Genomic DNA, 26,585 nt, shown 5'->3' with positions numbered 1-26,585 from the left:
TATGCTTGTAATGTGTTCTCTGTCCCCCCGAGCATAGTGACACACACAGAAATACCATATTATTTGACATCTCTCCATCTGCTTGTTTTCTTTCTGGATAACAAGGCGCAATATGCAGAAAATCATTAGTGCCATGAGAATACAAACTGAAACAAAAGCGTTTATCCTGAAAGAATGTTGTCATCATTTTGCCAGCTGCTGTGACTGGCCACAATGATGAAGGAAAGAAAGAGATTCTTAAAAAAATTAAATAAATCTAAGTTACTCCACTCCGACACAGAACCTAATGACAACCTCTTCAGCTTGGAACTAAAGTTAAGTGCCAAGAAGCCTTGGGAGTCAATACCAAAAGGAACATGTTAGACTCCTGTATTCAGATCGAAGGGAGCCAGCCCTGGCCACTATTTCTCATGCTACCTTCTATTGGTATTTGCCAACTGTGAGAAAGTTCTAACCCAAGCTCTAGCCTGGGTCAACAGGCTACTAGTACTGACCCTGCCTTTGCTCTGTAAAATTAAGGACATTCACAATATCTGAGTTTGATTCAAAGATTTCTGTGAGCTTGGAAAAAAAGTGACTTCAAGCTTTTTTGACGCATCTTGATGCCTAATACCCATTGAAATAAAAAGCATGGTCTCAGTACCCTGTTACTAAAGAAGGGATAATAGGACTTCCTTACTTCACAGAGGTATTAACATATATGAGGATTAACATATTAAATTATGAGATGCACAGACATTATGGTAATGAGATATAGAGAAGAAACTCAGATAACTATAGTGGGCTGAAAATAGCAGATCATAGCAGTGTGGTGAATTGTGCATGAGGGCAAGAGTTGGTTTAAAATGGATTTCATAATGAAATGAAAGCATGATATAGACTTTGCAAGAAAAAGTCATTGTTTATCACTGGATTTTTTAAAATCTGAGGTTAAAAAAGGTTTATTAAAAAAAAAGATATCTATATCCCTGGCAACCTTTTAAAGTATTGTGTACAATTTTCAAAATAATGAAACACTATTTGTACTTTACGAGTTAGCATACTTCAGTGATCCCATGCCAAATATATTTTTGTAAAAGGCTACTATCATAATCATGCTAAAATTCAGAAGAGAGAGAGGGAAAGAGTCAGTGACTGATAAATCTTTAATATAAAAATTGTACAAGAATTTTGATACAAATTACAAGAGGTATTTGGACAAAATATGAATAAAATTCCATTTACATCCCCAAACCCTTATGCATTTTATGCAAAAGACATACTGTAGGACAGTTATAGTACAGAAAATACAAAGAAAGAAATGTCAAATTAAAAACAGGACTTTTAATTCCCTCCAACTACTAATGGAAAAAACTTGTTTAGGGTACATACAGTATTTATGAAGCTACCAATGTCACGATTATTAGATCAACGTGATGCAGTTTTTCAATTCCCTTGGTACAGCTATATTCTGTAGTGCATGCTTTGGTTCTGCAGGCAGGATAGCAAAGCATTCATGTTTCACTCACAAATAGAACAAAAAGTAGAAACAAAACGCCTACTCTAGTAAGACTGGGAAAAATACCTTTGCAAAAAATTTCATCCCTCTCCAAATCTTATTGTTCCCAGAACATGTGTCCTGGCAACCCATTTTGATAAAGCCCCTTTAAACAAGTTTTACCATGGGACAGCAGTGGGTTTGCCACGCAGAAGTACCACATTTCTCCAGGAGTCATGTGAATGTAGCACAATAATGAATGATAAAAGGAGTAGACACTACAGCTGTGAACACCCACCTATGCTCAGTTCGGAACAAGAGCATGGGCTTTTTCATGCAACTGAACTGTTTTGTGTGGGGTTACAGGCCCCAAGATTTATTCAGGTTCAAACCTGGCTTACCCGTGCTTAAATCTGTTTGTGAACCAACTGGAAAAATTCAGGTCTTTCCAGTTCGCTGCGACTGGAAACAGAATTAGTGACTATCAGAAAATTCCATGCAGTTTGCTCCATGTGACCTTTCCCAGTGAACGCTACAGAAACAACAAATGTGCCTGCAAACAAAAGCCTCCAAAGTTTTGTACATCTCTAGACAGAATGTTAACCCCTTTGATGATGGGTTTAAACCCACTGTGATGAGAAGCTTGCAGAGACAAAAAGAACTTGGGGAACCCACTTGTGGTTAAATGAGTGCAGGTTAAACTTGAATTAAGTTATATTATGAGTGCACTTAAGGTTCAAATCAAGTGGTTTGCCCACCATGAGTACCAACCTATGTTGGAGCATAAAGCACTGCCAGCTCTTGCTGCTCCTTGTTTTTAATGAAGACAATAGGCACAAGTACGAACACTGAGAATGCTGCGCATCAGGATGCAACTTCATGATGGGAAAGCTCCCCATGTGATACATGAACCAAAGTTTGCACACAAAAAAACCCACCACATGGATTTTATAAGTATAGCTAGCCATATCAGATAAATATATAATACTAGAACATGTCATTCACTTAACCACTTTACAAACTGTAAATGCTTGCATGAGGAGAACATGCAAACTTTTCCACAGGAGGATGCATCATTTCTCTGTGTGCGCGTCTTTTTGGGAGTTTGGGGTTTGTTTGTTTTGGGGGGGAGAGGGGGTATAGGTGAAATGCTTGGGAAATGAGAAAATGAAGGAGATTAGATAACTGTACAAATTCATGTAAAAAAAAAACCTAATTGAAAAATAATGAATGAATCAGCTTTAATTTATACATCTCAAATGAATCTATTTACCTAGTACCTTGTCTGAGAGACTAAGAGGAATACCCCTATAGTCACAATCCACAGAACTCCTGTACTGTTTCTGAGCTGGGGCAGGAGGGATGTGTTCTCTCCTACCAGTGTAGAAAGGGGAGGGGAGAATAGGGAGACAGACTGCTAATAAAAGTCAAGAGCTACCAACAGCAATTGCATCACTTTTTGCTTTTTCTTTCCCCCGTACAAATATGCACACACACAATCACCAGTGCCACTATTTCCCCAGAGTCACCTTTCACAGGCTTTTGCATTCCATAACAGAAATGGACAGATTCTGATTAACTATTGATGAGTTTGCCATCCTAACTGTGCATTATCTTCTGATCATTCTCAGCCTTTTGTTTGACAACGGATGCCTTATAAAATCTTTATGCGTCACTTAGCTAGTCTCTTTCCCCCCACCCTCTCTCTCTCTCTCAATTTCTCCTCAAGAAATATATTTGCATTAGATACTTTCCTCCATTTTCCCAAAATACTTTTCTCCAAAGATTTGAAAAGGATGGTATATTAAATATGAGGATCATTTGAATAAAGCTCTCTAGTAAACACATTAGAAATTTATCCTACAAGCTTTCCTTATTACTTAGGACTTGGAGGAAGATATACAGGTAGATATGCTGAAATCTGTAGTTTTGGCAATCTATACCCTCAATACAAGAGTCTTTGTTCTAAGACTGTTATATCTCTGACAGTCATACACTGGATCATTAAAAGCATATACAAGGAAACACACAGGAAAAAGCTCCCCATACTGTATAGGTTTCTCTGATCAGAAAGTGCTCAATTTCCACAGACAGCCTTCAAAAATTATACAAAAAGAAAGGGTGTTAGTCCAGCCTGGACTGGCTTTTGCTTATTTGATTTGGTCTATATTCTGCTTCCATGTATACTCTGCATATGTAAACTGTATAAAAGATTGACAAGAGGGAAAATGATGGGGTCAGTCTTTAACTTCAAAAAGAAACAGCCCATCACCTCTTACCATAATACTCTCAGAAAATATCTGATAGTTTCTCCTCTATTATAATTTCTGATACACTTGAATGGAGGGGGAGGGAAACGATCAATGATCTCATGTCTGATCATTAAAAAGCTGTAGTGTATTTATAGAGATGGACATAGCTACTCTTGTGAGTACCAAACTGCAATAGTGTATTGAAGAGCACACCAGCATCTGGGACCTTCAAACAAAAGCTGCTGTATAGTATCAATCTATGCAAACACACCTCAAAACAGTTTTTTTTTTGAACCCAAGAGCTTGCTTAATAACCATTCTCCAACCATTTGGGTTGGTCTAATAAAAGATATCAAATTCACCCAAGGAACCTTGTCTACCTCAAAACAGTGGCACTTTAAAATTTTCCACTCCAGAATGTTTGCATTCACATTTTCACTTTTAGGAATTGCAGTGATCTTTTACAGCCCCCAATACTATTTGACATAATAGTATTCACAGCCCATAGCAACCTGATCCACAAATACAACAAAAAGGAATGACTATTTCTTAAATATATATTCTAATTACAGCACAAGTCAAGTATGTTTCAATTTCTTGGGACTGGGCTTTCACTAACTATATGAGAGTCTAAGTCTAGCTTTGATTAAAAAAGGTAAGCTGCAACAAAGCCAAAAGAGCATTTTGGACAGTGCATCTATCCCAGGTACACTTGCTTTCATACACTTGGAATTCTGAGTTTTTGAAAAACGAATATAACTTTCCAGATCATATCTTCCTACTCCATTTCCTTCTGCTGACCTTAGTTAAAAGGAGCAAGTCAATAATTTTTAGCAATCCTCTTCTGAATTAAAAAAAATAGGGCAAATTTCTCCTCATATCAGTAAAACAGATCCTATCTCTATTACCAAGATCCATTGAGATTCCTGTTCACCTTAACATGAAATGCACATATTGAGGCAAAAATGTGCACTGGGATTGACACACACTGTGTAGATCTGAGAAAGGAATTTTGCTCCTAATTTTACAATAGGATGAGTTAAACTACAAAAAAACCCATACAACCTGTTTACCATTTAACTTCAGTGGTAGCACCAGTAGCAAACCTCCATGCCTATTTCTAGGAAGCACAGCATGGCTTTATGCCGATACAAAGCAATTAGTTTCTACATAAGCAGACAAAAGTGCCGTCACGGACAGCATTTCTCAGCTGACCTTTTGTTAAGAAGTCATCTTGTTACTGTCTGCCTGATAGCTGGATAGAGCAGCCGGTGGCAGCCTTGGGCTTCCCAAAGACAAATCGAAGAACTCCAGATGGGACCTCCCTTCACTCACTGCAGATGTGAGTGTGTGTGTGTATCAAGAAACTCGGAGGGAAAGCCTGGCTTCTGCTTGTACTCAATTTCCCCTTCACAAGGGATAAACAGGCAATTACGCATCCTTTTATATTTGATGGCCAAGTGCTGAACTTGAAAGCACACTATTAGTTTGTGTCCCTTCAGGGCCAGTGCAATAAGTAGTCAGGAGAGCTGGGCCAAGGAAGAGAGGGTGTTGTCTGCTGTTAGTGTGACAGTCTTGTCAGCAGCGTTCACATTACTGGAAGGTAATAAAGTGACAAGTAAGTTATTAGAAAGATATGAGGTGAAATTGAACTGAAGCTTCTTGCTGCTCAGCTCAGGGTTTTTTTCCTCCTGTTTTGTAATGGGTCACTATTTGTTACAAACCAAGCCTTGTCTTGAGATCTTCTATAAAAAGCAGTATTTATTCTTTGCAGTAAAGGTCGCATGAATTTACAACACCATGCGTTAGAGGAGAAGAATGAAAAAAAAGTTTTATGACAACAACAGTATGTTGCTATTTAAAAAAAAATACAGTTTCATCATGATAAACAATAATACTGGCAAAAGTCAGTGGACATGCCAAAAATGGGGGGGGGGGGGGAGAAGGGGGTTAACTCTTTTATGGCCAAAGAATTTGGTCCTCTTTCCCCCTTCCAATGCTAAATGTATGAGCATTTAGTATTGGAAATTATTCAAGCAATGGCTTGATCAAAAGGACATTTGTCTTTGTTTCCGTGTGTGTTTTCACTGTCATTGGTGACAATGATGTGACCAGGCAAAAAAGCTACAGAAAGGAAAATTAAGCTAGGACTTAAAAAAAAAGATGCCAAAGCTGAGGAGCCACTGCTTTGTTCTGCCACAGACCTTCTCTAGGGAGTGATAATGCTGTATTCCAAGAAGATGCAGAAACTGTGTTATTGGTATAGATACATCCCTGCATTAACACGTGGGTGAGGGGTGAGTGCCATCATATGATGTAGCTGTGCATGGAAATAAAAATAATGGGTATGGAAAAAAAGTTCCTTTTATGTCCTTAGGAGGGAAAAAGGACTCATCACGTGATGACAGAGGGATATGCTGATCCTTATCTAGCAAAGTAGCACTGAAGTCACTGTTTTGTTGTGTTACTATAGCAGCAAAGTAGTGACATAAGAAAAAAAAAAAGAACCGACATACACCAGCTGCCATCATGCATCTGCCACTCACCTTCTCCCCATAGACAACTCCAGCTGCCTCCTTACACCTACTACAGAGGACTTTTCATCTTTTCTTCAAATAAGAAAAAAAATCAATCTGTTAATTCACCTAAACAGAGACACATGAAAGGTAAAGAAACATGCTTTGAGAAGGGGAGAAAACAATAATTCTCTTTGAAAAAAAAAAAAATATTTAAAACCTAAAGGAGCGTGTGCCCATTTTTAGAATACAGTTTTCCTTTCCCCAAAACACTGTGAAAATGTTCTAGGCCACTGCTGTCAAGTGGAAACAAATGTATTTTTGAAAAGACCTTCTGTATGGTTGAGGTAGCTGACATCCTTGTGCTACTTCTAACAACTGACCTAACTCAAGTCCTTTGATTTTAACATCCCTGGACTTCCCAAAGAAGAAAGTTTTGTAAGTGGTCCCTGTCTTTAGAATTAATCGTAGCCCTGAATCAGAACGTCCTTCAACTTCGTGGTGTTCCAGAGGCACATTAAAAATCAAGATTTTGTGCCTTGTATATGTCCATAGGTCTTATAATTGCTCTATTTTTAGTTGTATAAAAGAAGCAAGGTGGATAAAACTCAAAAAGAAATGACATTCAAGACATGCATTATTCTTATTACATATTACTGGAGCTGATAAACAGAGATGTTAAGCAGCTCTTGCCACTCCCAGGGATATATTTTATGTTTTGAAATATAATGTTAATTGCCTCTCTCCCCAAATAAGATTCTCTCTCTTTTTTTCTGTGTGGGTACAACAGCTAAGAAGAAATGGGGGGAAGGCAGTTTACAGCCTTCTGGAATGAGTAGTGAAGATAGAGTTTTATTTCCACAAGAGAAAGAAAGAGAATATGTGAAATTTACTCAAAGCAAGTATGGCTCACAATTTCCCCAGTGTAAAGACTCCATCATTCCCTGGGAAATAGTCCATTTTTATGAGCCGAGTTCTTGAAAAGCATGTTAGAAATCTTTTAGAGCAGTGTGAAAGTACTAAATGGGCCTGTTAACCTGTACCTTGCACAACTTAACAAATTCAGTTGTGACTCTATGACCAAGTGCTTGTACTATATGTTCTTTATTACAATGTCACTGTGGTGCCAACTGTAGTTTAAGAGTTGGCTGGTTTTGCATTGTAAACCTCACTTTCATAGGGAAGCAGCTGGAGGGAAAGTAAAAATCTCAGCCATTTCAACTTTCCTTAGGCAAAGACATTGTTTACCAATATAATCGAAATAGTGTAAAATGTGTAATAATATGTAGCGCTGACAATAGTTCTTTAAAAACATCAACTAATTAATCCTCACAACATCCCTGTGAGGTAGGTAAGTAGTATCATTATCATCCCCATTTTCACAGAGGGGTAAACTCAGACACAAAGTGGTGAAGCAATTTGCCCAAGACCAAACAGTGAGACAGTGCCAAAACTGGGATTAGTAATTAGAGTTACTGGCTCTTGCTTCTGTATTTCGGCCACAGTGCTTTCCTTTAAAAAATCATTTAGTATGGGGCTTCAAAAGGAACATAGTGCTTAACTGATATCACATGCTTCCTTTAAAAAAAAGCTAACAAAAAGCCCAAGCAAACTCCAGACAAGAAGAGGCTGTCTTTTAAAGAAGGAAATTTAGCATGCAGAGAAATTTCCTAAAGTGGACTAAACCATTTTGATATTTACAAAAATACATCTAGTCTGAAATGAGCAAAACATGAACATTATCTGGTAAGCATTTTCAGTATCTACTGGACCAAAATTGGGAAAACTCCTCTTGAAATGAATACACTTGGTGCCTTTTCCCCCCTTAATTTGGTTAGTTGTTGTGAAAGGTGCCCTCAACTGATGACTCTAGAAACAGAAGAGCTAGGCATAGAACAATTCCAGCATGGGTTGCTGTGCAGTCTTCCTCACAATACCATGTCACTGCACCTCAGCCCTGATCTGGACAGACAGTAGGTTCAAATCACCAGGCTCATTCAACTTCATGGCTTCTGCTGAGACTGCCCATTGATGCCAACTGTTGTGATTGTTTTCATGACATCCACTAAGACTGTAAATAGATGTTGCATTTGTCTCAGGAAAAAGTATTTTGCACCACAACCCTACAGATTTACAAGTCCACTGTACTGCCTTAGTCCTACCAAAGTATGTGGGATAAAATGTGCCATCGTTTTTTCTTGGGACAGCAACGTGTGTCTGTGAGGTTTTCATGGGTCATTCCAGGGACAAGCTGGCCAACCTGTGTGCTCTCCCTGGCCACCTACTGGCAAAGGAACAGCAATGGAACTTGAACCGATGCTTGTAAATGACTTCGTAGCTCTTGTTTTGATCCAAGTCAAACCTGGGGACAATCAGGCTTCTGTCAAATGTGACATCTATTTACAGCCTAAGAGTGGCACGAAAACAAAACCCTTATCACGTGGACCACTGAAATGCTTCAGGTTTTGGGTTTTTTAGGAAATTTCAAACCATGCAAGTTCCATTTGAGGAACATATCTGATGACTATTTGACCTCACAGACATGCATGTGAAGGGGGAAGGGGTGAGCTGCTTTCAATCCAGTGGAAGTTTTACAGTTCTCATTGAACCAACTAATGTGTCATAAGACATGACTAGTGTTGGCAGAGCAAGTTAATTATGGCTAGATATGGCAGGAAATATTCTTGTCAAAGTATGGAAGAGTGGGGACAAAGAAAAGCTGAGCTGTCCTAAAAGCAGGCAACAGCTTCCATAATGCCTAAACACAATGAGGACTAGTTCAGGATATTATAAAGCCAGGACTAAAGGGCTTAACAAAATATCAAGAGATTTGTCTCTGATCCCTAACATCCTTCTAATGTTCCATTTCATTCTGTGTCACGAACAGACGTTTTCTGTGTAATTCATTTGCTGAACTGATCTGCTGATGATGTTTAAAGTTTCCAAACTAGTTTACCAAAACTATTTGACCTTTAGCAGAAACAGAGTAAAATGAGAATGCAGAACAGTGATTCATTCAGTAAAGAATTATTTATATACCTCAAATGTGTTTTTCATTAAAAAAAGATATTTATTTATACCATACATACTTCAAAACAGTGTTTTTTTCTGTAGATCGTCAGCAATTTTTGTTTCCTTTTTTTAAACTTTCCATCTTGCTTGATTCCTAATTGCTTGGGATTATGACAAGACTGCAGCACAGATAACACTACAAAGGTTCATATGTTTTAGAAGATGCACCTTTACTGTTCTAAATTCCCTCTTTCAAAAACATACTGAACACACACAGCATAAAACAAAGCAAAGCAGATCTCTTCATTCCATTTAACAAAAGTAAAGAAATTAAGACTTTGGGAAAAGATGAAATAAAAATTAAAAAAATCAGCCAAAATTGCTCAGCTTTTTGTTGTACCTTTTTTTGTTAAGACATACCAGACGCAAAGTTTTTTAAAATGGTTTCTGTGGAATTCACAAACATTTTCTGTCTCTACACATTGTGCAGAACCAAGAAGTGACCAGAAACTGGCCTTAAATTAGAAATCTCAAGGGAGCTATTTAGAATCTCTTTAGAAAGATTTTTTTTTAAATTTTATTGTCTATAAACCAAAATACTAACTTATTAGCTCTTGACTCTTACTCTTAGAAATGATGAATACAAATAAACCTAAATGGGGGTGGGGGAGTAGAGACAGTGGAATCCATATGAACAGTTTCCTTTTGATAATTTAACAGGAATGAGTGCTCACATGGACATAATATTAGAAATGATCAAAATGCACAAAACAATCTGAAACAAAGGAGCATTTCTGACTCAGCATAACAAAAGAAATGTTCTAGTCCATTAAATAGAGAAAAGGAATACATTCTCTTTGAGAAAGTATTGTACTCTGAAATATTACTTGGTTTAAAAAAAAATCTACAACACACCCCTTAATGGTTTTGGCTGTAGGCTGAACTTAAGTAAATATCATCATTCAGTCAGTATGTTGTGGTAACTTAGGCTGCCAGTGCGGTTTACCAGTTCAAGCAACATGTGTAAACACCGGAAACAAAAAAGATTTGGAGAGCAGCCTCTCCCTGTTTCTCAACTGCTTGCTCTTACTCTCTCTCTCTCTCTTCTTGGATTTACTTTCATTCTTCTTTGACAAACCATGTGGGTGAAACACAAATCATTAAACAAACCAGAGATCCTTTTTTGGCCTCTAATTTATCTAAAGGGAAAGTTACCCAATAAAAAGTCCAGCACGTGTTTTCAGAAATTCCTCTGCCGTTAATGTCTTTTGATTGCTTCTATAAAACACATCTTAATCATATGACAGCACTTTCCATTGCAAATAAGACAACTTCACAGAAGGACAGAGTTAAGACTTTTTTTTCCATATATTTTTTTTTAAACACCACAGGAGCCCAGGCCTTGCACCAAACTAGATTTACTGTACCTAGCTTTGTTCTGCAGTAAGTATTTGAGGCATCACTAGCCTGAAATATTATCATTGTTCAAGAAAAGGAAAGCCTCCACTGTGTCACACCACATCATTCTGGACATAATTCTGTTTTTCTCTTTTATTTAACATAACACATGAGAATAAGGATGCAGCGGTGACTGTAATAACATTCAGCACTTGAAAAAAGCACCAAGAGTTCTTTATATTCTCCCACAGCACTTTTCTTTTGGTCACAAAATCTCAGCCTGTGATGATGGTAACTAATTATATTTTCTTTCTGAAAACTTGTGCAAAATTGGCACTTTTGTATTAACACTAAACACTAATACTTTCTGTTTGGCATTCATGCCCCATACTGACCGGATCACTTTTATCTAAGTGTATTTTTTTTAAAAGACACTTATTGAAAGTATGGCAATAGTTTAAGGAAAAAAAGCATGGATATTATTACACGTCCCCTTGTAGTGTATGAAAAAGTGCATGACTGTATTTATGTAATAGTACAAGACAAAAAAACTGTATCAGATTAGGTACTGTAAAGCATGCCAGCACCTCTGTTTTACTTATATATTATAAGCAGGTAGTTAAAACAAGACCATGTTTCTTTTAAAGATGTGCATTAAAGCTAACATAAATGAACAGAGCTAGCCAGCAAACTATTTCTTCCTGCTTGTCTAACAGCTGGATGTAACTGTAAAAATTAAGCAAAAAACATAAGAGTTAAACCACCATCAATACAATTGTTTTACATCATAGGCCTCTCTGGGCTCAATATATATATACAAGTGTAACAGCCATGCTTAGTAGAAGGTTCTCCCAAAGGCTTAAAGTACACAAAGACAACTAAGAAGCTTTTTTTTCTTTTTTCTTTTTCTTTGTTTTTTTTGTTCCTTTTTTCTTTTCTTTTCTTTTTTTTTTCTTTTCTTTTTTCTTTTTTTCAGGCAACAGTTATGGGCAGAACAAATTGTCTCTTTGGAGATGACCAAGAATTTTATAACAAAAATGGGCCTGATTGCAAGTTTCTTGTGGTTTCATTAAGGATATTCAACCCTAGGTTAATGACCCCGCCCCTCCCTCTCAACCCTGAAAATAAACCAACAAAGGAAAAAGAAAAAAAAAAGCACCTGGTGTTTTTCTTTCTTTTGTTAAAAGAGAAAAAAGATTATATATATATATGTATATTTATATATATATATTTTATATATATATATATATATATATAGACTGTATATGGCAGTTCAAATGTGATTGGCCCTCCGTGAGAGCTGGCATTTGCCGTGTCCACGTTGGAACTAATCTACTGAAGCAAAAGGAATGTTTTTATGCAGGTTAGGGTTCTGACTGTGCCGATTTCGGCTGCGGACAGAGGAGAACATCATGTTGCACCCAGGGACTTTGCACTTGTGCATTTCTCGTAAGTGCACTGTTTTATAGTGCACCCTGAGAGTCCCTTTGTTGCTGTACATTTTGTGGCAAATGTTACACATTATCCCACCGTTGCTCACTGAAACACTGTTGAACATTAGGGATCCTGGAACATCAGCACCCATACCTACAGCTAAGGTAGGGTTGTCCGCTTTGTGGGCAGATTCCCCACTGTCACTTGCTCCATCAACATCATCTAGGAGAATCCCCTCATCGCTTCCTGCATCGGATTCTCTTGAGGAATGGATACTGCTGCTAGACTGGATGCTGGAAGTGGTGCTCAGGTCTAGGACCATATAGTCTTCAGACATGCCCCTTCCATATCCATTCATGTGGGAATCCTCAGTACCAGCTGGCGAGGATGTGTCTTCCCTTATGTCAAGACCCATCTGATGCTGGGCACCATATATCTTCACCAAAAATTCGTCACGGAGGTCCTTACTAAGAGAGGGCTGAGAAGTGTCCAGTCCCATGTCATCCAGTTCTTTGGTCAACAGTTTACGGTGCAGGTTTATGTTAGCACTGTGTCTGGGAAAGGAAGAGGGAAGGGAAGAAAGGAAAAAAATGTACAGTATTTGTGATTAAGTGTACAGTTGCCAAGCACCCAACAAAGCATACATTTATGATTTAGCAATAATTCATAATGAGAAGCTTCTGCAGCCCCCTGTTTCTTGGAAATTTAATCAGTCTTATAATGGAAGAATTTGCAAGAAAATGACCAATATAAAACAAAATGAACAAAAAACAAAAGCAAAAACAAACAATCCCTCCCCCTGCAAAGCCCAGCCCCACAGACAAAACAGATAAGCACAAAGCCCCATCTCACTTCTTTTTCCAGCTACTACTGTTCACCATTGGCCTCAGCAATAGCTGCAGCCCTTACACTTCAAATTTAGAACACACACCATGCTAATATAAATCTTACATGCTTTTCTTGTTTCTTGAATTACTGTTTTCCTGTCCAACAGTCCCATTAAAAAAAAAAAGTAGTAATAATAGTAGTAATAGAAGTAATAGTAGTAATAATACAGTGCAGGAGAACAAGAGCAAGACAAGTGGGCAGGTCACAGTCACAGGTCCTGATTCTGATCTCTCTAATACCTGTGCAAATTACAAATCAGTGGAATGCAAGGGCATTCAGAATCAGGCCCAGACATGATGGAAAAGACTTGATGGGGATTAGGAATACAAGTCCCTCTAAAAGTAATTTAGATGTTGTTAAAAATCTTACCCAAAGTCACCTGTTTCCTCCTCTTGTTGGATTTGTTCCCCAGGTTGTAATGCTTACTGCTGGGGATTAGTGCAGTTTTTTGGGAGGGGGGGTTTGGGGATTGGGGGTGGCAACAAGCAATAGAACTTCCATAAAAGCGATGTAGGCTTTGGCCCCAAACACTTAAGCACATGCTTAGCTTTAACCATATGTTAAAAGTCAGTGGGACAGTTGAGGCTTTCCCAGATTTCAGAGGACTTCAGATCAGACCCCCAAAGCTGAAAGGTAAGCATATTCTTAAGTGCTTGGCAGGATTAGAGCCTTTGTCATCATATAGCAGAGATATGTGCAATGAAACAAGGCCTCAACTTAGTAGCTGTGCAATATAGCCTACTGTTTAAAATCCTTTTTACTCTCCACTTTTTATATTAGCCTTTTACTTATCTGATACATTTCAAGTGCAGTAGAACCTCACCAATTAGCATGAATGACAGAAAAATCCTCCTAGAATAACTGAATGTTCTGAATTAATGAGCAAACCAACACACTTGATAAATATCAGGGAGGATTCATTACAGAATATGCTATTTTGGTAATGTTAATTTTAATTATGATACTGGAAATGAAGTTTTAGATTTTATAAACCTTTAGGTATACCACTTTGATTTTAAGTAACTGCTAAGATGCAGGATGAAAACAACTGGATGTCAAATCAATGGCATAAGAATTAGTGACGTTCTACTGCCTCACATTTTTATTTTGCAAACTCAGGGCCAGAACTTGCAATGAATGACCTGATGGCTCTTCTTACCCATTATAAATTGCACATCAGAGACCAAAATGTGTGTGTATGGGAATTTTAATAAAAAGAATAATCTGATTCACAAAAAGATAAGAAGTACTGGGTAAAAAATTGGGTGCCAAGGCACATAATAATGACCCAAAATTCTCTCTGTGGAGCGACAGTAACATTAAAAGAAAAAAAAAAGAAAAATTGGATCAGATACTGGCAGCATTTCCTAATTGGAAGCTTTTGTTTTTAGAAATCTCTCAAGAGCACACCTCTCAACCAGCTGAAGACATAAATATGGCGCAGTGACACAATGTGGGTCAAATGCAAATGTAGAAAGATAAACATGACGTTGGGTTCATTTCCGTAATTTTCTTTCACGTATTTCAAGATTAATCATGTCTGTTGTACATGATATATAGTGATAAACATGAAAAGTTTGAGATGGAAATGATCATTCATTTGTCTGCAAGTGTAGGTTACTGCTCCCAAAATGGGGATGGATTGGGTATAAAACTGAGACTGCAATTCATTTTTGTCTGATCAAGTCTGCACTGGATTCAGGTAAATTTGGGTTCAAAATGGAGGATTTTTCTCATAATGAGAGACAGTTGAGAGGTATGTCCAAGGGCAGAGAAAAGTGGATAGCATTTATTGTTCTATTCCCATATGGGAAACACTCTTTCCACAGAAGCAAGAATAGCACTGCTGCTTTTGGTAGGCACAGAGGCATATTATACACATCCCCACACTGCACTTATGAAGGCTGAGCTTACCTTGTGATAAGATCAGCTTTCTAATCTTTTGCTAAATCGAGATCACAAAGAGAGAGAGAGAGAGAGAGAGAAGAAAGAGAGGAAAGAGAGAGAGAGAGAGTAAGAGAGAGAACAAATTCACATTCCAATCCAGACATATCTGGTTAAAAAAAATGAAATCTTAAAACAACAAAATACAGATAAAAAAAAAGTCTTGATCATGAGATCATTTTGTCAGCCATCATCTCACTTACACTGCTATCCTGATGGAAACTGAAGCAACCACACAACCAAAAAGCATAAATCAAATTAGACAAAGCAAATTCATGGCATCATCATCATCATCATCAACAAACGAGTTCTAAACAGATGCATGCAGTGTGCACATAAATGAATGATAAACAGAAGTAGTCCCTATATTCCTTACTTCTACACTGTTGTACCTTGCCTTCCTGGTGTCAGATGGCATAAGACTCCAAGTGGAAGTTGCTAAGCCTGGTACAGGAAATGCTTACTGTCAAAACCTGTATATGCTGACAAGTAGCTATGGTAAGAGTTATTGCATGAGTGTAAAAGCATGGTTTTGCTTATCAGCATAACACTAACTGCCAACTACTTCACTTCATGAAGTGTTCTTGTGTGTTGACTTACCATTCTTTCCCCACTCCACTCCCCCTTGATTTCACACTCAAAAGAACATGGGAATTTGCTGCAGTGTAAAACTAGTTGGGTTAACTGTAGCTGTCTGTTGTTTCTCACACATCTGCACTTACTATTTCCTTCATTTGCTGCTGAGAAAACAGCAGCCAGATGTGTAGTGAAAATAATTTCAAAATCATTGACTGAAGAGATAAGAATAAATTAACATGGTTAAAAAGGATGTACTAAGTCTCCAAATGGAAGGATGCCTTCCTGCAGATGACCTGCGAAAAGACACAAGCCTGCTGATGTTGTGATAAGGAGAGAAGCCTCCCTTATTCAATTCTCACGTACGGCAGTGGCAATCAGTAATCTAATTAAACTATGTACTAGCCCTTAATATCTGTCAGGCAAACGATGTGCAGAAATGTGCGGACAAGTTCTGGCACTCTGTTCAGCAGTGTCCCTTTTCCGCTGTCAGCAGTACTGTTGGATTCTCTTAATATAATTACATTGACTTTTATTCAATTAAGTGCCATTCCTAGCTTTAAAAAAAAGCTACTTTATCAATTGATTCAGGTGTAATGCAATAATAAAGATGAACTCATGGCAGTGCATTAGCTCTGCTGTTCATAACTTCTGAACATAGGTTCATTCATAGTAGTCGATTTCCATTATGCAACCACAGTTCAAAAGAATTGATTCTTTTACATTCATTTCTTAATCTATTTCACTTGTGTTTAATAATCCTAAATATCATATGCAAAAAACATTCTACTAGATATGGCAGGAATGCATTATGCAAAAAACCTCATTCTTTTGGACATTGTGAGTTTGAAATTTTATGATGAAACCAAAGTCATAGAGGTTAAATCTCCATTAGAATTAAGAATACTGTGTGCTGAAGTTGCCAGCTACTCATGTTATACTGGGTGACTGGGTGACTGGTGGGATAGACAAGAGGTAAATGATGAGTTGAAAACAGTAGGACCTGATTCCACGTTACTTCTTTGGCTTTTCTGGTACATGAAGAATGAGGCTCACTCAGACCAGCACTTAGGTGGATGAATGAGTACTGTCCTGAAAGAGGAATGCTTTCCTGAACCTGGCCAACAGCATTTTCAAAACTTCTGTGGAAAAGGAAGGTGATCCCTGTGTATTGTGATGGACAGAGAAATTGTATGCATGTGCAAGGATTGCAGTGGATGAAGGCGTGGTTTAAGAAAAAAAAAAGGAAGCAAGAAAGGTATGTATAAAGGAAGAAGCAGAGAAGGGAATTAAGGGAAGAACATTCCTAAACCGAATCTAGCAGTGTGAAAAGGGAGGAAAAGGGCCTGAAAGCAGGAAGGTAGCAATATGTGTCAATTAAAGATAGTTGAGTTTTGGAGTGGAAAATGAGCATGTTGAAAGCCACCGATAAGTGAATATTTCAAACTGGGAAAACATAGAGCAGGGGTAGGCAACCCCTGGCATGGGTGCCAGAGTGTGGCATGCAAGGACATTTTGCTTGGCACAGACAGTGGGGAAGGGGCCAGAGCTGCGCTGCCACAACAAAGATCAGCCCCCTGCGGCTTTTCTGCTATCTGCCCTTGGCACACCAACATCTTACAAGTTGAGGTTGCAGGAGATTTTCTGCGCTCTGCCCAAAAACATTGCCAACCCCTGACAGAATGTATGGGCAAAGGGATGCTTGCAAGCAATCAGAGAAATAAGAAGAGAAAGGAAGAAATAGGTGAAGCCCTAAAACTGTTGCCCAGGTCATCTTAATTATCATACCTTTCTTCTTTGGCCTCCTCATACCCCCCACTTCATCTCCCTCTGGAGCCATATGCAATGCAGCTGCTATGCTTATCTTTTTTTTCTTTTTTTTTTGCCTAATGCTTGCCTAACCCTCCCCTCCCATGTGATCGGCTCCCAGTATTTCAAGTTCAAGCTTTTTACCCTGGTCTTCAAGGCTCTTTGCTATTGTGGCTCCTCTCCTTACCTATCCTTAGCAAGACATTTTCTGTTACTCCAAAAATGTCAGCCTTTTTGTCTGCTCCTCCCCAAAATATCTGTACTCTCTTTCACACTTCTCCTGTCCCAGAAACAAGGTTCACAGGTTTGGCTGTGGGGCATTTGGGGGTTAGTATTTATGTCATTACATAACTCAGGATATGTCTATACCTCAGAAGAAGATATGAAGAAGAGCCAAAAAGCAAGGCAAATCAGCCTCTATTGAGCTCTGCACTGCTACAACTGTGACTGGCACCTAGTCTGAAGCTAGCTAGGTTGTTTCCAGGCTTAGATATACCCTAAAAGAAGCAAAAATGGTATATGTATAAATGCACAGAGAAATCATATATAAAATTTCTATAACAGATTCTCTTCACACCTCCCTCCACAGCCTCTGAGCTTTTGAATGTTACTTGACTACTTAGATATTTTTTGGGGGATGGGTATGATGCATACTTCTACATTAGTACACCACCCACCAAACCGAGACCTGATCCCAAGCAAGACCTCTGGGTGCTACTATGAGGTAAATATTAAATAAAGGGAATTAGAAATTAAAGCCATAAGGAAAGAAATGTAAGGTAAAAAAAAATACTTCCAGAGGGCAGACTTTAGCCAACTGTGGTGACTGAATGCACATAGTCCTATCCTATTTTAGAGACAAAAAAGCGCTGTATATGTCTAAAAAGATTTTTATACTAACAGCTGATTGAGTATCTGTTCAGCCCACACAATACTGCACCTTCTGGGTCATTTTTACACAGAAAAAAAGAAGCATTGCTTTTCAAAATGTCCTAAAATATTGTTTACAATAGTAAGGAGTTTTAGCAAAGTTTGAATGAATTTAGGAAGCCCATCATGGTTCTGATTTTTCATGTAATTAATATTCTTCTTCCACATTGCTATTTATGAATTAGTCATAGGGTGGGCAGAAGTGTATGAACAAATTCACACCAGAGGGAAATTCTGCAGTCTAAGCTCAATGATCTTAAGCTTGAAACAGTGCTGCTAAAACAATGATGGGGATAATGATGATAAACATGAAATCTGTGGCTGCAGTCAGGCAGTGAGAATTGCATTCCCCCTTCAGACTGGAAGGTCTATAATAGCACAAAGCCAAATGACTACAGACTACTATTGACTACAGACAGTTCTCTTACGTGAGCATTATGCCACTGGCACTAACTCTTATTCTGAAATTCAGAAAAATATTCTCCCATAATTAAAATTTACCATGGGTTCCAGTCCACCTACTAATATCCAGCTTTTCTTGTGAGAGATGCACTGTGCATCAAGAGAAAAAAGGAGATTATAAGTCTAGAAAATATGGTCAATTAAGTGCACATGCCATTTATACAGATCATAAATCTAGTCTGGGTTCCCTACATCAGTTCCTTTCTACCCTCATCAGAAAGTCTGATTCTGTTAATTTAATATCTATAAGTTGAAAAAAATGTAATGCTTTATTTTAGTTTATTTTTATTTAGCATGAGTCTTTTCAGTTCTTCTTGAAGTGAGTGAGGGAATCAATCAGATGGAGTGAAATTCACCATAACATACTAGGTAGGAAGAAAGCCCAGGCACATCTTGTATTTAATTTTGAGGGACTAAATGGTTACAAGTTCTTATGTTCACAGTCTGCACAGGGGCAAATTTTACCCATAATAAACACCTGGGAATTGGGGAAATTGGACTACGCAGAATGCTTCATTTAACTAAGAGATGGGCATTTGCAAAGCCCCCATCTAAGAGAACTGTGTGGATAACTATTGTTTTTATTATTACCATTATTATTTTTACTATCGTTACTATTACTGTTCTTATTATATCTTGCTTCACTGGCAATTCTGAAACAAATCCTGAAATTTTAGAATCGCTGAAAATAAAGAATATATATATTCTTAAATGTTGGCCAGAAAGTAAATAAAAACACCTTCACAGGTTAAGGTCAGGAAGGGCAGCCACCCATTTCCAGCCCTTACTACAATGTATATTTCGTTATTTTATGCACAATTGAATAATTTGAACTAGGGCTGTGTGAAGCTTTGGTTGCTGATTCAATTCGCTGAAGATTCGGCCTGATTCAGCAGCCAAATCTCTGAATCCAAATTGAAACAAGAGCTCTTTTAATCTCTCTGAATCAAATCGAAGCCCTCTGAATTGATTTGGAGAGATTCGATGATTCAGACAGACATAGCTTTATATGTCGAATTGAATCACTGTCCCCTGAATCAGGCCAAATCCGAATTGAATATGGCCTGCTTCTTACACCCCTAGTTTGAACAGTGCAGTGAAAGAAGCCTGCATCCCACAGAATCATATAGTGTGGGGTGCAGTGGGTAAGAAACTTGAGATGGGAGATCAAAATTAAATTCCCTGCTCTGGAAACGGACAGAAAAAAAGAGTTTACTCTGGTCGCCCATATTCCAGCTGAACACTATAACCACAGGCCTGTAGATCTAACAGCATTGCTACCTCCACCCGAGTTTCTGACTGCTGCTTAATTTCCCCTGTGAGTATAATCCAGGCATCAAAATATTTCAGAACTGCTGAAATAAACCATTGCAACATTTCCAGTTCTTTTCCTGTGCTTTTTTTTTGGTAGCCAAAAACTATTCCTTCCAAATTTGCCATTAGTTTACTCAGCTAAAAACACTACATATTTGGCAAATAAATGATGCACTGATAAAATTCCACCCAGCTCCAAGATCTAACTTCTTCAATGTAAGCAGAGCATGATAGCTTGCAGTAGCGGGTATTTGGACTGCTTTGCTCTAAATCAGCATAAACAACTCTGGCATTAGGTAATATGATAAAATAATATTTGTAGAGTTATTGCATTAAAAATACAGCATAAAATAACCCTTCTTGCTTTCAGGCAATTGTATCAGTCAATCATTTGAAACTAATGAGGCTAATATTTTGTTATGAAATCTACTGTCACACCAAAATTCAGCTGTTTTGTTCTCTTATTACAAAACCAGAACCTGGTGTGCATTTGGAAAAGTCTTGCTGAGATTTGAGATACTTCATACAAGTTAGAGACAGAAATGAACTATTAGATCAGCCTTTCCATTTTCTTTCTAAGGCTATCCACCCCATCTCCTTGCAGTGTATATTCCAGTATCTTATCATATCAGTTTGGATGCTGCCAGCCATGGAGCTTTCACTGTTTCTCTATGGTTTTCTCCACTTCTGACTACAGTTCATTCATTTTTTTCCTGTCATCCAGCCTAACTTTTACCTAATATTACCTTATCTTAGTTAAATCCTTTTGTTCAACTTCAAATAATTCCTATCCCCTGTGTCTTTGCAATCAAATACGGGCCAAGTTTCATACAGATTTTCATCTTGTGGGTTGTAAATCATGATTTGTGGTTTTGTTTACACAGTGTTGATTTTACGTGATTTTGACCCAGCACAAGACAATGAGTGGTGGATTTGCCTTGATTTCACTTTCAGTCTCCGTGTTTCTTTAAGCTTGAAACTCAACACAAAGTGCAGCAGATACGAATGTACACAAACCTAACCCAGGATTTTTTCTCTCTTTCAGAATCTCTTCAGACTAAAACTGCTGAGTGTCATGGAATTCAAATAAAAGAATCTGGCTAAATATAACAGTGACCACATTTATAAGATGAGATCTTGCCTTAATTCTGCCCTTTTTTAAGAAGGAATGATAACATGTTTTCCCCTTTACTTTAAAAAACTGATGAGAAAACAGTTCCTGGAATTTCATTAGAAATGGAATCTGGTTCCCATTCATAGATTTATTTTTTCTACTGTTGACCACAGGGTCTTTGATCCATACTGGTTGTTTTACACATTAAAAAAAATCCATTCATGCATCCAAGCCACCCTACTGTAAGTCTTAAATCCTTGACCCACTGAAATCAAAACTCCCATTGGCCTAAATAGTGCCACAATTTCTTTTCTAATATTTTTAGGTTAAAGATTTCTCCATAATTGATCGTGTCTAATTTACCTTTTTTTGGTTAATATTTTAGAACAGTGTGAGTAACCAGACTATTATACTACCCAAAGCAACAATGGCATTTTTATATATGAGCAGTTTGGGCAATAACATCAGTTCTTGAGGCTTTAAATTGCATAGAATCTGAAAATATTAACCTTTTCTAGGAAGAAAATCCAAAAGGTAAAATACAGTTCAGCACCTATTAAAAAAAAGTAAAAAAGTGCTTATTAAACGCAGGAAATAAAGGACAAGCAAGTTCTTGTAAATTAAAGATGTGGAACCCAGTTATTTCAATCCCTTTCAATATGAAACAAATCATTCACACTGGTCACGAAGACAGCTCCCTCTACACTCAAATTATTCACTTGAAGATAAGCTCCCACCAAACTCTTTAGGGGTTTAACTAATTTACTGCACAGATACGGCACGTCTGTTGTAATAACAGGTAGGATGTATTGGGGTCGACCATTTATCAGAATTAGACTTCTTTTCTCACTTCGCAGTGAATTATGCTGCCTACACTGCTCCTCTTTCTCAGAGCTCGCCATCCCCTTACGGCCCCTAATGTGGCAGGCAAACAAAATTGACAGTCTCATCTTGTCAACAAGGGGTGATTCTCCTGAGAAGCCATTTAACTTTGCAGAGGAAGCAATGTATTAATGTGCCTGTCCCAGGAATGTTAATCATCTTCAAGCTCCTTCTAACTTTGACATGAACGAAATCACCAATTTTGTTTACTAAATGAATCGTAATATGCTAATAAGAGAGCATGACATATATGGTAAAGCCAAACAGATGGTTTGTTTACTCCACTTTGCAACTTTATAAATGTTGTAACTCTGAAGATGTTAGTGAGAATTACTGGTTTGTTGGCAGAGGCAAACATGCCTTTTGCATACTTAATCCAGAGCTGGAGTCAGAAAACAATTTGTCATCACTGTGGAATGCATAAAAAAATGTTAATGTTGAGATGGCATTTGGGAAGTGAAGACAGTCAGCTATGAGAACAGACATTCAGGTTAAATAAGGAACTGATATCTGGCAGCAGCATTTTCTACCCATATAATTTTTTTAGTAAAATCTGATAGGTTCAGGATTCTTGAAAGGCCCGATAATTCAGTACATACCTGTTGAGGTGTTAGTGAGACGATCCTTACGGTGTGAACAGAATTACACTTTCACAACAGCTGTGTGCGCTCAGAAGCATCAAGGTCATGTTGCACTCTTAATATATTACTAATGTTGTCCATTAGAGATCAAAAGATATTATAAATGAAAAGCATAACCACCAGAGTACTAGCCAGTACTCTCAAAAACCAACAGAAGTTGTATTGCAACACTTCAACCTCACACTTTACTAGCTGCCTGGAAGCAAAACAGACTCGTTACAAAATAGCCAGCACTCTTGTGTAATATCCAGACCAATGAAGAAATTTTAGAATAAAAAAACTAGCTTGCTAAATATTTCCAAAATGAGCTAACTAAATGTAAAATTGCTACACAGGAAAGACGTTAATCTCATTTAGATCCTTCTATGAGAGCTGAGGTACAACTCTTCAGAACAAGGCCATTTGCTGCAGGATGTCTTTGAATTTTAGGGCAAAATTCATCTCAGTGAAGAGGGATACATGCAAGGTCCTATCCAGCCCTCTGCATGTCTTAGGAGGTTCAAAGAGCTTCATTCTGTCTCTTTGTGAAAAGAGATTTCCACCCTTAAAGTGCAATGATTTCCAGTTGGGATTTATTGCTCAACGAATTTATTGTTCACTATACACACACACACACAAAATTATACATAATTTAATATTACAAGATCAAAGCTTTATGATCAGTCTCTTTTACTTTTCACATTAATTTCCTACCATAACAGCCATGCAAAATTCAATGGCCTTGCAGGAATTTGTGTAGTATCTTGTGTTTAACATCCCACATATGAATTGTACTTCAAGATTTTAGTTTAAGAAAATACAAAGTCTCAAAGTGAAATTCAGTTAAAAATGTTAGCCTCATCCATTTTTGCCCTGAAACTAATGTTTTTTTACAAGACTGATGCAAAACAATTCATCAGATAACATTTGCTTGAAAGGTCACAAATCTTTTAATGATTTTATTTCAAAGTTTGAATTTATAATAAAACCCAAAACTAAACTATTTTTGCATGATTTAGGCTTTCACAACAAATACTTCGTCCTGCTCTCTTCATCACTATGCAGAGCCAATTCTCATTCACACTGCTTTGATTATGTAAAGATGCTGGATTTGTTTATACCGAACCAGAGGAAACACATAAATAAACACTATATGGCATTTCAAAAGGGCTCCTCTGTTAGCAATTTTACATTACTAAATAAGTACACCTTTCAGATCAACTGATAGCTGATTATCCTAAACAATCTAACAACCTCTCTCCACGCAAACCTCCAACTCCTTAGCAATTTCAATCCTCTGAGATTGTTCCATACATACTATTGTCAGTGGTTATTAAATTCTCAACTTTTTACCCATTCACTGGAGACCAGGCAAAGATATCTAAGGGAAGTATGAGTTCAGCTTGCTTTCCAAGGATTATTTTGGAAGAAACATTAGCGGCTGTCCCAGCCTGACGCTTATATCTCATTTGAAACATCTACTCATTCCTGACCAACAAAGAAAATTTCAATAAAGTACTTTTACTGGTTTAACAGCAGTGAGCTCTTGGGATTGTCAAAGTGCTCAGTTTTTTCCGAGGAGAGAAGGAATCAGCAGCTCAAATATAATTAACCTTCCATTCTCAATGCAAACTGCCAAGCACAGGAGCTCTGCAGTCTATTAGTGAAGTTATAACGGCCAACAGGCAGAGGCAAAATTGGTCAAAAAGTTGGCTGCTGCTGTCATATTTTTAGAATTATGATTAATGACACTAATAATGCGGATGATTACTGATATGTGTATCTCCTGCAGTTTATCATATTGCACTGGCTGCCTACGTCCACAATAAACATGATGCTATCATTTACCTCTTTATTGAAGGCAATACTTCTCTTGAAGGAGCACATTCTAATTACTTTGTAATGTTTTATGTCTTAAACATTTTGCAGCTCTGGACCTTGCCAACTGCTTCATGTCTACCATTGATTAATTACGGAATGTTTAATCAAAATTTAGAACCTAATGCAGTCATTTATGAGCGGGCTGCAGTGCCAAGGTAGTTAGGCTCCCGTCCCAAGTTTGGAGAGTGGTGGGTTCAAAATTAAATCCCAGAAATGTGCAAGGTGCCAAAGATTTTTACCTTGGGTGTTTTGAGTTTATCAGTCTTCTTTTGACAAATGGAAGGTTACCTACCTAAATGTGAGGCTTTGCATGTGTGCGCATGTGTATGTGTGTGTTCCTATTATCTTTTTTTTGAAAATGCTTTCATTTTCTCCTTCTATGATTCTGCTGGTGGAGCTGCCTCTCAGTTCTACAGTAACCTTCCATGCAGGAAGAACCCTTGCCAATGCCAGTCAAGAAAGCGTATTTTTGAAGTGGTTAAACAAGTGAAAAATAATTTGCAGGGACAAATACATACTTTTTTTTTTTAATGTGGATTTTTATGGTACTGTCATACAACCATTCACCGTTGAAGTTAAGTGTTTTTTTAATACCATTACTGAACTGCTGAAATGGATGCTAATATAGCTTGGAGTGCTAATGTCAAGTCCTGGTAATAAAAAAGACAGACTGCTGAATGAAATAATTTCAAGTAAAAAATAGAACAAAAGTGCTCTTGCTCTCGCTCTCCACTTTTATTGAATTGGGACTGACTGAGCCAATTGCTTTAGAAGTCTGTAAAACACAATTACTAGTGAGCCGACTGACCCAGAAGTGCCCCCTCTGTGACAGAACAGACTAAAAAGGCTGCAAAATTAGTGTTGCTCCCATATCTGGCTATCAGACCTGAGAGACTTTCTGTTGAGGATCTGCTGTCCTATATGCCAGTATCTTTCCTCATGAAATCTTGATTTGGCATCTCACATAATATATTGTCTACATGCATCTCCTTCACAGATCAAGGGCCCATCTACTTTTTCTAGGGTAGGACTTGATTTCTGTCCCTCTTCATTGAATTTTTAGATCTATAGCTACCAATACAAAAATATATATAGTTTTTTGCTTTTACATGTTATGTGCCAGGCACGAAGGCACTACTTAAGAATTATGGGCAGCAAAATTAACCATCTCACATTTGTATTTTCAGCTGTAAACAGCCAAAGTTTAATTGTTTTTTTATTTTGGCTTACCAAAGACAAGGAGGGAGAGGGAGAGAGAAAAATGTACTGACCTGGAAGTGGGGAGCATTTTTTTTTAGTTAATAAAATAAGTAATAAAGTTTGTAAAGTACTAGAATCAAGATAACTGACATTGCAAGTAGCATCCTTTCACCAGGAATTTACAGCTTGTGCTTGAATGCAATGTGGCATGGTGACTGAAGTTAAGATTTTTTTTTGTTTAATTTGTTTTTCTTTTTCTTAAAAAAGTTTATGAAGCAAAATAACCCTAAAAATCACCTTCACAACCTTTTCTTGTCCTCTGTCATATCCTGCTGCAAGTACTTTGTGTACTCAAAGGCCCTCAAAATTTTTTTATGACAGCGTGCACTTTTGGCAAAGCAAAACTCCCATTTCTTTTTCAGGTCCATTTATATGAAGCTTGTAGGAGCCTTATAGCAAAATTGTTAAATTATTTGTTAGGGAGGTTTTTTTAGTAAAGCTTTCTAGGGCAAGCTTAAATGTGAAATGAGTGCTTAATTACAAAAAAAAAAAAAAAATAGCATAAGGCAGTCCTCTTCTAAAAGATGATGCTGGGAATTAAGAGGCATTATTAAAGCTTTATGTTTTCTTTACATTAGGCAGTGAACTCAAAACAAGTAATCTCTATTTTAAAAAGTTACCAGTACCATGTAGTACCCTCTGAGATGCCACAGTATTTACTTTGAAAAGTGGTATCTATATACATACTCCTGGGTGGGCAAGGGGGAGAGGAAAGGGGAGAGTGCATTTTAATTACAGCAGCTCTTGGGAGCCGCTCTAATTAAAACGCCTGTAGCTTCTCGTGTATTCAGCGTCCAATGCTTCAAAATGGCAGCA

General features: G+C 37.6%; 1 protein-coding gene across 13 annotated transcripts in view; it reads right to left on the bottom strand.

The window, feature by feature from the left end:
* Positions 1–1,127: 1,127 nt before the first annotated feature.
* Positions 1,128–26,585, bottom strand: part of BNC2 (basonuclin zinc finger protein 2) — a 478,778-nt gene continuing 453,320 nt past the window's right edge. For 11 of the 13 annotated variants that reach the window (XM_019483666.2, XM_019483667.2, XM_019483671.2 and 8 more), the window contains one exon: positions 1,128–12,643. In XM_019483666.2, the coding sequence (XP_019339211.1) occupies positions 11,983–12,643 (661 nt within the window). In that variant the 3' untranslated portion in view covers positions 1,128–11,982. Of the gene's footprint in view, positions 12,644–14,891; positions 14,923–21,635; positions 21,680–26,585 lie in introns of all 13 variants that reach the window. The other 2 variants (XR_009460955.1, XM_019483676.2) reach the window with 2 other exon arrangements.

Source organism: Alligator mississippiensis, chromosome 3 (assembly GCF_030867095.1).
Source record: "Alligator mississippiensis isolate rAllMis1 chromosome 3, rAllMis1, whole genome shotgun sequence".
Lineage (NCBI taxonomy): Eukaryota > Metazoa > Chordata > Crocodylia > Alligatoridae > Alligator > Alligator mississippiensis.
This window is presented reverse-complemented; position numbering and strand designations above follow the sequence as displayed.